This window comes from Manis pentadactyla, chromosome 10, assembly GCF_030020395.1.
Source record: "Manis pentadactyla isolate mManPen7 chromosome 10, mManPen7.hap1, whole genome shotgun sequence".
Taxonomy (NCBI): domain Eukaryota; kingdom Metazoa; phylum Chordata; class Mammalia; order Pholidota; family Manidae; genus Manis; species Manis pentadactyla.
Genome location: NC_080028.1, coordinates 99,738,405 through 99,751,748, shown reverse-complemented (window position 1 = coordinate 99,751,748; position 13,344 = coordinate 99,738,405). Strand labels below are relative to the sequence as shown.

General features: G+C 51.8%; 1 protein-coding gene across 1 annotated transcript in view; it reads left to right on the top strand.

Moving 5' to 3' along the window:
• Nucleotides 1-359: 359 nt before the first annotated feature.
• The window catches only part of LOC130679375 (uncharacterized), a 32,957-nt gene continuing 19,972 nt past the window's right edge, over nucleotides 360-13,344 (top strand). Inside the window, 7 exon segments of the mRNA XM_057487991.1 lie at nucleotides 360-468; nucleotides 887-1,046; nucleotides 1,132-1,184; nucleotides 1,415-1,577; nucleotides 4,214-4,404; nucleotides 4,876-4,904; nucleotides 8,281-9,276. Coding sequence (XP_057343974.1) covers nucleotides 360-468; nucleotides 887-1,046; nucleotides 1,132-1,184; nucleotides 1,415-1,577; nucleotides 4,214-4,404; nucleotides 4,876-4,904; nucleotides 8,281-9,276 — 1,701 coding nt within the window.

The following is a 13,344-nucleotide window of genomic DNA, read 5'->3' as shown; positions in this document are numbered from 1 at the left end:
CTGTGGGGGAGGGCTGAAAGGTGACCTGGACAGCTTGAGGATCATCTTCGGGAGTGGTCACAACTTGGGCCAGTGGCAGGAGACACTGTTTGCCCATGTTGGGATTGGACGGGCAGTTGGCTGCATTTCCTTCAAACTGGTTGCTAGGTTGCAGCAACCTATGACCTCACAAGGGTTCCAACCCTCCTGGTTGACAGGTGCTTGGCAGCACAGGTAGCCAGAAGCACCTTCTCAGAGCTTTCTCTACTCCTAGCGTCTCCTTAGCTTGGAACAGGGAAAACGGGCTCACATTCAGTGAGAAACCACAAGAGGATTTTGGACAGGGTCTGGTCCTGGAGAGGGTGAGACGGGCAGAAATCATGGCCAGTGTTCCATCGAGTTCCCAGGCTGTGAGCCAGAGGCCCCAGCCTGGCCCCTCCGGGCACCAGCCGGACGTGATGCTGGACACACAGAGACCAGGACAGCCAGGTGAGGCAGCGGAGGGATGAGGGGCTTGAGGACGGGGAGCCGACGGCAGGAAGGCCTACCCAGGGGGGCTTGTGTGAAGGAAGGAGACACTCAGAAGGCCAGGCACTGGAGGACGAGAGTGTAGGTGTGGGGACAAGGACACACACGGGGAAGGGCACCTGGAGGAATTATATAAATGACGAAGGGTGTTGAGAATGGGGAGACGAAACAATGGCAAAGTGGATGGGAGCAGATGGCTGCCAGCAAAGGAGAAGGATGGAGAGATGGCTGGGGAGAAGGCCACGGTCTGCGACAGCAGAGACACTGGGGGCAGCTTGTCTTTTGGGGGTAGTTGGAGTGGAGTGGGAGGGGACACGGGGACCGAGGGATGAATCGCAAAGACAACAGCTGGACGCTGTCGCCTGGTTTCTTTGCCCAGCAGCCCAGGCACACAGCAGCCCTCCGCCAGAGGGCTCCGGCCGGCGCACGCAGCGGGAGAGGTCGGCCGCTCTCCAGGAGTCGGAGGAGGCAGCCACGGGCGAGGAGGACGCCTGGGACCTGGACATGCTGTGCGGCCTCAAGATGAGGCTGAAGCGACGGCGGGTGTCCCCGGTGCTGCCCGAGCACCACGAGGCCTTCAAAAGGCTGCTTGGTAGGGGGAACCCTGAGCCCATTCCCCTTTAGAGAAACTTCCAGTGACTATGCTTTTCCAATGGAAAAGAATTCCCTGTCAGTTGGTGACCTCTCTGTTCCCAGAGGACTCCTCCGGGGACACTTAGAAATGGCTGCCAGTAAAGGAGAAGGATGGAGAGATGGCTGGGGAGAAGGCCATGGTCTGCTACAGCAGAGACACTGGGGGCAGCTTGTCTTTTGGGGACAGTTGGAGTGGAGTGGGGTGGGACACAGGGAGCGAGGGATGAATCGCAAAGACAACAGCTGGACGCTGTCACCTGGTTTCTTTGCCCAGCAGCCCAGGCACACAGCAGCCTTCTGCCAGAGGGCTCCGGGCGGCACGGGAAGCGAGAGAGGTCAGCTGCTCTCCAGGAGGAGTCGGAGGAGGCAGCCACAGGCGAGGAGGACGCCTGGGACCTGGACATGCTGTGCGGCCTCAAGATGAGGCTGAAGCGACGGCGGGTGTCCCCGGTGCTGCCCGAGCACCACGAGGCCTTCAAAAGGCTGCTTGGTAGGGGGAACCCTGAGCCCATTCCCCTTTAGAGAAACTTCCAGTGACTATACTTTTCCAATGGAAAAGAATTCCCTGTCAGCTGGTGACCTCTCTGTTCCCAGAGGACTCCTCCAGGAACACTTAGAAATGAGGCAGGATTAGGCCAGAGGCAGAAGCAGTCTACACTCGGCACACAAAAGCTCGGCTTCCACTGCACCCCTGGGGCTCTCAAATCTAAATGCCTCCGTCAGCGTGCAGGGTGCTGACAGGCCATTGGGAGCATTGATGTGACCGTCAAGGGAGACAATGCCTTCCCCCCCTAGTCACCAAAAAAGGGTGGCACCGCCTTTCTGGCCCAATGAGTGCACCTCAGCCACCCCACCCCAAAAGGTCCCGTCAGGAGGCACGGCTGCTCTCTGCTCGGCCCTGCTCCGGCTGTCCATCTAACCTGTGCCTCTCCTCCCAGGGGACCGTGTTGTGAAAAGATTCCTGGCCTGGGACAAAAATCTGAGGGTATCTGACAAGGTAACTTTCTCCACTGAGATGTGTTCCCTCTCCAGCATCTACCCTTGGGGGGGCTAGAGGGAAGCCTTCTAAACCCACAGTCTCCCCTCTCTCTCCAACTCGGTGCCTTGTCCACACTGCCCTTTGCGGGGCCTGGAGGCACCTTGTGTGTGAAGGGGCAGCCTACCCCCACTCCCACTCCTCTGGGGTCCGCCCCTATGGCTGCCACCGGAAGTCCTTCTCGCCTCAGCCCTGGGGACTCCCCTTTGTGCCAGCTTATCAAAGACCCTTCTGATGGCGGCTGTCCTAAACACCCAGCGTCCCACCGGCAAAGCCTGCCATCCAGGAGCGTCCTAAAGTCCCTCTCCCCACACGGGCAGGGTCTGTCCCAGCCACCCCCTCCCTCACCCCTCCGTCCTTCCTCTTCTGGGATGTGACAACTCTCCTGTGGCATTCTCCTCTTCCTCAGTATCTCCTGGCCATGGTCATAGTGTATTTCAGCCGGGCTGGCCTCCCCTCCTGGCAGTACCAGCGAATTCACTTCTTCATAGCTCTGTGAGTATTGCTGTCAGTGGCCGGCCGTCAACATTCAGTCCTCTGGGAGGGTGGATGGAGAGGTGTGGGACGCTGACGTTGCATCTGTTCTCTTTTCTTACTCCACATGTATTGTTCACTTTGGTATACCAAGGATAGGATTATAACAGAGCGGTTTCTATACTGTTGTCTGTGGAGACAGACAAGCCTAACACCAGTTAAAACACAGGAACAAACAAAAGACCACACAAAACCCTCCTAAGAGGAGGGACAGAATGGGCACCACGCTGTCCCCAGGTGGCCAGGCTTGAGACCGCACCGCCTCCCTCAGAAGCCTCGGCCACTCTCCTGCCTGAGTCCACATCAAGTGGACCGTCCTCCTCTGGCTTCCCAGGCGGACGCCACAATGCAGGCCCTCGTCATGTGACACAGACCGAGTGTAAGCATTCCCCACCCGTGCTCCCTACGAGGCTTTACACGCCCCAAATCCTCGGAGAACACAGGTCTAATGCTCCCCACCCCTCCTCAGCAATGCCACCGGCTAAGGGGGTTCTAAGCCGAGGCCAGCCTTCTCAGTCTGAACTCAACCCTCCCCACAGTCAGCATCACACTTGCTTATGGTCCTGACATTGCACTGCTTTCTTCCAATGCTCCGTCTGAAATCCCTTCCCTCTGTTTTCACATTGTGTCTTCTGACTTGTAGGTGTCTTTCAGACATATATATGTTGGAAGAAAATGACCTATCCTTAAAGTCGGAGCAAAGAGCACGACTGTTCCCACGCCTCCCCTGGACCCTGGACTGTGGTCCCCCAGTAGCACATCAGCTAAAATCCTAGTGTCATGTCACGTTCTCGGTAATAGTTACTTCACTTCCTATGTCCCCCCTCCCCTTCTCCAAACCATCAGACCAGACACCGTTGCAGGCAGGTCTTGTCAAAATATCCACATGTTCATAAAGCCCTCAGCACACTACTTTGTGTTGTAATCGTTTCAGCTACACTGAGTCCATGAGGCGATCAGTATGGCATTTGACTGTGAGACAAAAGCGTCCGTCCATCCGTCCATCCATTCATTCAACGAAATCTTGTACACTGCATTCCGTGCCAGGGACTAGGAGGGTGAGGAGGAGAGCCTTGAGAAGGGCATGTGGCACCCATCCTCCAGCCTGAGCCACATGGTAGGGAAGCTAGGACTACAGAAACCGGCTAGTCAGTTCCTGCCCTCTGGATGTGCAGACATCCTCCCTCCGCAGGGAGCCACAGGGTGCGCACATACAACCGCTTTAAAGGGCACAGGGAAGATGATGGGGACATTGCATGGAAACTGCACTGCTCGCCCTCAGGCCTCCCCGAGGGCCTTTGTCTTCAGCATCCGGCTGTGAGAGGTGCCCTTCAGGTCCCTGCCCCGCAGTGGCTTCTTGATGACTGGGTGGCCCTGTGTGACGCTGGTAGGGCTCCCATAGGTCCTTTATCAAGTTCAGCCTGTGCCTCTCCTTGGAAGCTAACCTCGGCTGGGGATCCTTCCCGTCTTGCTCCTGACCAGCAGCCCGATGTCTCTCCCCAGCTACCTGGCCAACGACATGGAGGAGGACGAAGGCCACAAACTGGCCATCCTTTGGCACCTCTATGGGAACGACCGTTCCAAGAGTCGTCTGTTCCACCAACAGCGAGTCCAATTCGCCCAATCCATGGGCTGGAAGGCCTGGGTCTCCCGGGAAGAGTGTGAGGAGGTGTGTGAGCAGCTGGGATCTGTGGGTAGGGGGGCCGGACTGCAGTGGGGGAACACGGGATCGTGGGATCTGGAGGCGAAAAGGAACTGTAGGCTGGGTGATGAATGAAGGGCCACCTCAGGCCAGAGCCACCTGCCTTCCAGATCCAAGCGTTTGACCCAGAGCTCCCGGTGTGGAGGCGAGACCGCAGCCTGCTCGCTGTGTGAGTGCTCCCGGGACCACGGAAGCCTGGGCTCACCGGCCCAGAAGAAGGGAAGTCTGGATCCTCAGGTGCAGACAGAGCGCCTCGTTTTGTCGGCTTAGGAAGTCACCCTTCCAGACACTGACTCCGTCCCGAGACACAGGCCGAGGAACACACGCAGGTATGACCCCTGCACACAACTAGAGGGGAGGGCGTGATCATCCTGGGTGATCGGGAGCCATACTGCCCGTGACTCAGACCACTGACTGCTCTTCTCCTCTCTGCCCTCTAACACCCATATTGTCTTTCTCTTAGGACAGAAAGACAAAGCCTTCCACTTCGAGGTATGCCCACGGGTAGAGCGGTCTGTATACCAACCATCTTCAGGTATAGGGGCTTTTCCCTGCTGATAAGGACTCTCGCCTACCAATGGCTCAAGTGCAAGTTCTTCTTCCTTTCCACTCGTATACGTCTCTTGCCCAAATAAGCATCGGAGATCTCCACTCAAGGGGCTATCGGAGATGGTGCTATGCTGCTGCAAGTTTGCGCCCCCATTTAGCCAGTGAAGGCGTCTGCGCCATGCCACTCCCTGGCTTTGGGTCCAGCCTCGCGCCCACGCCGCGATGGGATAGGTGGTTATTACCTTGGTTGGAGCTGTTCCGGTGATGCGCACCATAGCAAGGAAGGCGTGATACACAGAAGCCAGTAGCTCCTCTATTTAAACAGCCACCAGACCTCTTCTCCTTTCCATAATTGTGGCCAGAATCCAACAAGTTGGCGTGTCTACTCAAGCCACTGCCAAAGGCCCCATCCATAACCGTCTCCATTTACATGAACATCTAGCTCACAGGGCCTTCATGAATCCATTACACTCAAGAACTGTAACGGCCTTGACTGCTTGTTTAGTAGCAGTGAACACAGCTGCACAGGTCACATCAAGGTCCCACCTGATGCACTTTTGTACTGACTGGCATGAGGCCCTCAGAATTTGTGCCAAGTGCGGGGTAAACACCCTCCAGGAGCCCAAAACACTCAAAAGCTCTTGGACGACGGACTGCCACCGTGGTAGGGGTGGGGAAAGCCTGGACCTTGTCTATGACCACGTCTGGGTAAGTTTAGTTTTACCCGACCAGACAACCCCCAAGAACTTAACACACAAACCAGGTTCCTGAACCATCCCTATCAAAATACCTATAGCATTCTTCAACAAACTGGAGCAAATAGCTCTAAGAGTCATGTGGAACAACAAAAGACCCTGAATAGCCAAAGAAATCCTGAGAAGGAAGAATAAAGCGGGAGTGAGGGGCATTCCACTCCCCAACTTCAAGTTCTACTACAGAGTCACAGTAATCAAGACAATTTGGTACTGATACAAAAACAGACCTGTAGATCTAAGGAACAGAATAGAAGACGGAGATATAACCCACACATACACAGCCAATTAATATATGATAAAGGAAGGATGGACGGACATACAATGGGGAAATGATAGCCTCTTCCATACCTGGTGTTGGCAAAACTGGACAGCTACATGTGAGAGAGAGAATGAAATGGGATTACGGGCCAACTCCATACAAAAAAAGTAAACTCGAAGTGGATCAAAGACCTGAATGTAAGTCATGAAACAATAAAACTCTTAGAAGTAAATCATGGGCAAAAGTCTCTTGAATATAAACATGAGCAGCTTTTTCATGAACATGCCTCCTCGGACAAGGGAAACAAAAGCAAAGATGAACAAGCGGGACTTTATCAACGTAAAAAGCTTCTGTCCGGCTAAGGACACCATCAGTGGAAGAAAATGGCATCTCTACAGTATGGGAGGATATATTCATCAGTGACATATATAGTAAGGGGTTGACAGCCGAAATATAAAGAGCTCATGCACCTCAACAACCAAAAGGCAAATTACCCGTCTAAAAAATAGGCAGAGGACCTGAACACACACAACTCCAAAGAAGAAATTCAGATGGCCAAGAGGCACATGAAAAGATGCTCCACATCACTAATTATCAGAGAAATGCAAATTTAAACCACAATGAGATATCACCTCACAACAGTCAGGATGGCCACCATCCAAAAGACAAACAACAACACATGCTGGCAAGGTTGTGGAGAAAGGGGAACCCTCCTACACTGCTGGTGGGAATGTAAATTAGTTCAACCATTGTGGAAAGCATTATGGAAGTACCTCAAAAAACTCAACATAGAAATGCCATTTGGCCCAGGAATTCCACTCCTAGGAATTTAACCTCAGAACGCAGCAGTCCAGTTTGAAAAAGATGCACCCCTATGTTTATCACAGCACCGCTTACAATAGCCAAGAAATGGAAGCAACCTAAGTGTTCGACAGTAGATGAATAGTTAAAGAAGATGTGGTACATATACACAATGGAACATTAGTCAGCCATAAGAAGAAAACAAATTCTACCATTTACAGCAACATGGATGGAGCTAGAGAGTATTATGCTCAGTGAAATAAGCCAGGCAGAGAAAGACAAGTATCAAATGATTTCACTCATATGTCAAGTATAAGAACAAAGAAAAAACTGAATCACAGAACCCAAGAATGGACTAACAGTGACTAAAGGGAAAGGGACTGGGGAGGATGGGGAGGATGGGGAGGAAGGAGGGATAAGGGGAAAAGGGCCATTACAATTACTGCACATAATATAGGGGGTTGGGGAGGGTAGGCACGGGCAAGGCAGTATAGCACAGTGAAGACTAGTGATTTTATAGCATCTTACTATGCTGATAGACAGTGACTGTAATGGGGAATGTGGTGGGGACTTGATAACAGGGGGAAATCTAGTAACCACAATGTTGCTAATGTAAGTGTATATTAATTATACCAAAATAAATAAATAAATAATCAATTAATTAAAAAAGCAAATGTTTACTCGAATAACTAAAAATCACTCATGAAAGCAGTGATTTCAGGGTCAGTCCAATATACTGTAAGTGTTTACAATTGGAAGGAAACATCATGAACCAGTTAAAATCTTGGTATCTGCTTCTAGACAGGAAATCCCACACAAAATCTAAAACTGCCAGGAACGGTTAGTTACAGAAACTCGAGTTTTGTGTCCAGGAGGGGAGGGAGAAAGGGAGCCAGGGAGCCTGGGTAGCGGCAGAGAGTTGGCACTCAAACACACATTTCCTCATTTTACTGGAAGGTACAGCAATCCAACGAACATAGGCACCTTTATTGCCCTAGTTCTAAAAACTAGTTTTAAAAATAACGCAGGACAGTGACTCTAATGGGGAATGTGGTGGATAATTGATAATGGGGACAAACTAGTAACCACAATGCTGCTCAGGTAAGTGAATATTAATGATACCAAAATAAATGAATAAATAAATAAAAACAACGCAAGAGCCAAAAGGTGCCGCTTGGTCGGATAGCTACGCGAAATTCCTAACACAGCCTGGGCTGCAGCCGGCGGCAGGGTCGTTACCGCCCATTACTATACAAACAGGTACCCGATCTCTAGGCGGGGGACCTCGCCAGTGCCCGCCGCCTCCGGGCGCACAAGTCTCCCTCCTCTCGCCACAGGACCTGTCCAGACAACAGCAGGCAGCAGACATTTCACTGCTCACTGAACAAGAGGTAGAGAACAGCACAGTATCGCCCCCGAGATAAGCACACATGCAAGCAACTCACAAAACTCACACAAAAACCCTCGATCCGTCCGCTCCTCCCCCACCCGCCTGCCACCCCAGACCCAGCGCGCCATCCAAGCTCCACTACCCGGGTGCAGCGCTCCGCTACTCTGGCCGGATAACGACTTCCCCAAAAACACCAAAGAGAAAAAAGGCGTCCACGCAGAGCCCCATGCTGGCGCAGAAAAGCAGCTCTCCCGGGCGAGGGGATCTGGGTGTGGTGCCTCCCCGTCCCTGAGACCGGGTAACAACTCCGTAAAAGCACCTGCCGCCCATCTCGCCGCCAGCTCCAGGTCTCCCACGGCGGCAAGTAGGTGCCCGCTGGTGGCCGGAGACCCCGGCCGCCGCACCAGCTCACCACGGAACGAGAACCGCTCTCTCGGGGATCGCCTCGCCGTGGCCAGCTGGAACCCGAGGAACGGGGCCGCTGAGGGCCCCGCGGAGCGGTCCCGCCACGTTCATTACGCGGGTGCGATTCGCCTGCCGGCCCCAACCTCATCACCGGCGGCCCAGACCGGTCCGCGTGCGGCGCGCTACGCTGGGACCCGCGCTCGCCGACATGCAGCCCGCAGCCCGGCCCGGCGAGGGGCTGAAGACCGGGCAAAACCCGCTCAGCCCAGACCAGAAAACTGGCCGGCCGCGTTCCCGCCGCCACCACAGGGCCGGGTAGGCGGCGGCGGCGAAACGTCCCGGGGGGCGGCAGCGGCGGCAGGAGCGGCCAGCCGGACACAGACCAGGGGAGAGACGCGACGGCTCAGGGAGAGCGGAGCGGACGCGGCGCGGCGCGGCGCGGCGCGGCTCCGGCAGCTGCGGCGGGCAGACAGCGCTCCGATCCACTTGGCCGCTCCTGCTCGGCCGCCCCAGCTGCCCGGCTACCCCTCACTCCGCCGCTCCCCGCTCCCCTCCGCTACTCACCGTTGCTGCACCGCCGGCTCTCCGCGCCCACACCTGAGGCCGGCCGTCTGCTCCTCCTGCGGCCGTCCCAATGCTCCAGCCACGTCCTGCGCCTCTCCGCGCCGCACCTGGTTTACGACACTCGCGGCTTTACGACACCACGTTCCTCAGACCTAGAGCCGCTCGCTCCACGGCGGGAACCTTGTCGCTAGGGAGAGGACGCTGCATCCAGCAGGGAGGGGGAAACGTTCCCTCACGTGTAGGGGATGGGGAGGGGACCGCTGGCAAACTTCAGTGAAAACAGGAAAACATACTGAGAAACGGTGTGTGGGGAGAGAGGGGGGAGGAGATTAAAGGGCATTACGATTAGCACACATAATGTAGGGGGGTAGTGGGGAGGGCAGTACAGCACAGAGAAGACAAATAGTGACTCCACAGCATCTTACTACACTGATGGACAGTGACTGCGATGGGGGGTGGGGGGACTTGGTAATATGGGTGAATCTAGTGACCACCACGGTGCTCATGTGAATCCTTCATAACATTGAATATCAATGATACCTTAATAAAAAAATAAAAAACATTACTGAGAAAAACTAAGGAAGACTTGAATAAATGAAAAGAGGTGACGTGTTCACGTATTCGAAGATTCAGTTGGATGATGCTTCTTCCTATAACGGCTGTAGATTGAACATAATCCCCATCATAATCCCACAGGCACTCCTTCGGGGCTCTGCTGACTTCTTCAAACGTCAATGGCAAGCCCCACCGACGGGCTACAGCCCAAATTCTCTTTTTTTTTTAATTCATTTTTTATTAAGGCATGATTGATATACACTCTTATGAAGGTTTCACATGAAAAAACAATGTGGTTACTACACTTACCCATATTATCAAGTCCCCACCCATACCCCAAAGTAGTCACTGTCCGTCAGTGTAGTAAGATGCCACAGATCCACTATGTGCCTTCTCTGTGCTACACTGTTCTCCCCGTGATACCCCACACCATGTGTACTAAACATAATACCCCTCAATCCCCTTCTCCCTCTCTCCCTCCCCACCCGCCCTCCCACACCCCTCCCCTTTGGTAACCACTAGTTCCTTCTTGGAGTCTCTGAGTCTGCTGTTATTTGGCTCCTTCAGTTGTGCTTCATTGTTAGACTCCACAAATGAGGGAAATCATTTGGCATTTGTCTTTCTCCGCCTGGCTTATTTCACTGAGCATAATGTCCTCCAGCTCCATCCATGTTGTTCCAAATGGTAGGATTTGTTTCTTTCTTATGGCCGAATAGCATTCCATTCTCTATATGAACCACATATTCTTTACCCATTCATCTACTGATGGACACTTAGCTTGGCTATTGTAAAAAAGAGCTGTGATAAATATAGGGGTGCATATGTCTTTTTGGATCTTAGAAGTTGTATTCTTTCGGTAAACTCCAAGGGGTGGGATTCCTGGGTGAAATGGTATTTCTATTTTTATATTCTTGAGGAACCTCCAGATTGTTTCCACAATGGTTGAACTAGCTTACATTCCCACCACCAGTGTAGGAGGGTTCCCCTTTCTCCACATTCTCACCAGCATCTGTTCTTCTTAGACTTTTCGATGATGGCCATCCTTATTGGTGTGAGTTGATATGTCATTGTGGTTTTAATTTGCATTTCTCTGATGATTAGTGATGTGGAGCATCTTTTCATGTGTCTGTTGGCCATCTGAATTTCTTCTTTGAAGAACTGTCTCTCTTCATATCCTCTGCACATTTCTTAATCGGGTTATTTGCTTTTTGGGTGTGGAGCCGTGTTAAGTTCTCTATATATTTTGGGTGTTAACCCCTTGTCGGAAATGTCATTTACAAATATATTCTCCCATACTTTAGGATGCCTTTTTGTTCTGTTGATGGTGTCCTTTGCCATACAGAAACTTTTTAGTTTGATGTAGTCCCACGAGTTCATTTTTGCTTTTGTTTCCCTTGCTCGAGGAGATGCGTTCATGAAGAACTTGCTCATCCTTATATTCAGAAGATGTTTGCCTAAGTTATCTTTGAAGAGTTTTATGGTTTCATGATTTACATTCAAGTCTTTAATCCATTTCAAGTTTACTTTCGTGTACGGGGTCAAAGAATTATCCAGTATCATTGTCTTGCAAGTAGCTGTCCACTTTTGCCAACATGAGCTGTTGGAGAGGCTCTCATTTCCTCATTGTATATCCATGGGTCCTTTTTCGTATATTAATTGACCATATATTGGTGAGTTTATATCAGGGCTCCAGAGTCTATTCCACTGGTCTATGGGTCTGTTCTGTTCTTGTTCCAGTACCAAATTTTGTAGATTAGGGTAGCGCCAATTCTCTTTTGCAATGTGTGCAACAAACGCGGACCCAAACATTGGGATACAGCGGAGGCAGACTTTCTTTCCAGACCACGCATCTGGGCCAATAATGTGTCTTCTTCATCATTCACTGGGGACATCAAAGGCAAATGGCCAGACACATGATAGACAGTAACTGTCTTAGTCTGACTAAGGCCCATAGGTCTTGCCACAGCTCTTGCCCCCAAAGGGGCCAGTGACGAACCATCCAGTTGGCATGGTACCATGTCGGCAGCAACAGGGTCAAGCCTGGCACACAGCCCAGCTGTCAGTGCACACAACTAGACGGGAGGCCATGATCATCCTGGATGACCGTGAGCCATACTGCCCGTGACTCAGTCCACTGAATGCTCTTCCCCGCTGCGTCCTCTAACACACATATTGACTTAGTCTTAGGATGTAAAGTCCTAGCCCTCCACTTAGGGGGCTGCCGAGAGGTGGAGCCATCTGTATAACAGGTATCTTCAGGAATAGGGGCTTTTCCCTGGTGATAAGGACTCTTGCCTACCAATGGCTGAAGGGCAAGTTCTTCTTGCTTTCCACTTGTATACGTCACTTGCCCAAATAAGCATCGGAGATCTCTACTCAAGGGGCTATTGGAGAGGATGCTATGCTGCTGCAAGTATGCACCCCCATTTGGCCAGTGGAGGCCTTTGTGCCATACCACTCCCAGGCTTTGGGTCCAGCCTCGCACCCACCCTGCGATGGGATAGGTGGTTATTACCTTGGTCGGACCTGTTCCGATGATGGCCTCCATAGCCAGCAAGGCGTGATACACAGAAGCCAGTTGCTCCTCTATTAACAGCCACCAGACCTCTGCTCCTCTCCATAATTGTGACCAGAATCCAACAGGTTGGCGTGTCCACTCAAGCCACTGCCAAAGGCCCCATCCATAACTGTTTCCATTTACATGAACATCTAGCTCACAGGGCCTTCATGAATCCATTACACTCAAGGACTACAACGGCCTTGACTGCCTGCTCAGTAGCAGTGAACACAGCTGCACAGGTCTCATCACAGTCTCACTTGATGCCCTTTTGTACCAACTGGCATGAGGCCTTCAGAATTTGTGCCAAGTGCAGGGTAAACACCCTCCAGGAGCCCAAAACACCCAAAAGCTCTTGGACGACTCACTGCCACAGTGGTAGGCGTGGGGAAAGCCTGGACCTTGTCTATGACCACACCTGGGATAACTGTGGCTTTACCCAACCAGACAACCCCCATGAACTTGACACACAAACCAGGTCCCTGAACCATCCCTATCAAAATACCGACAGCATCCTTCAACAAACTGGATCAAATAGTTCTAAATGTCATAGGGAACCACAAAAGACCCTGAACAGCCAAAGCAGTCCTGAGAAGGAAGAAGAAAGCAGGGGGGATCTCGCTTCCCATTTTCAAGCCATACTACAAAGCCACAGTAATGTGCTACTGGCACAAGAACAGACCCATAGACCAGTGGAGCAGAATAGAGAGTTCAGATATTTACCCAAACATACTTTATCATTAATGTACGATTAAGGAGCCATGGATATACAATGGGGAAAGGACAGCCTCTTCCACACCTGGTGTTGGCAAAACTGGACAGCTACATGTAAGAGAGGGAAACTGGATCATTGTCTAACCCTACACACAAAAGTAAACTCAAAATGAATCAAAGAACTGAATGTAGGTCAGGAACATCATAAAACTCTGAGAAAAATATATAGGCAAAAATCTCTTGGACATAAATATGAGCAATCTCTTCAGGAACATATCTTCCCGGGCAAGGGAAACAAAAGCAAAAATGAACAAGTGGGACTATGTCAAGCTGAAAAGCTTCTGTGCAGCAAAGGACAACATCAGTAGAACAAAAAGGCATCC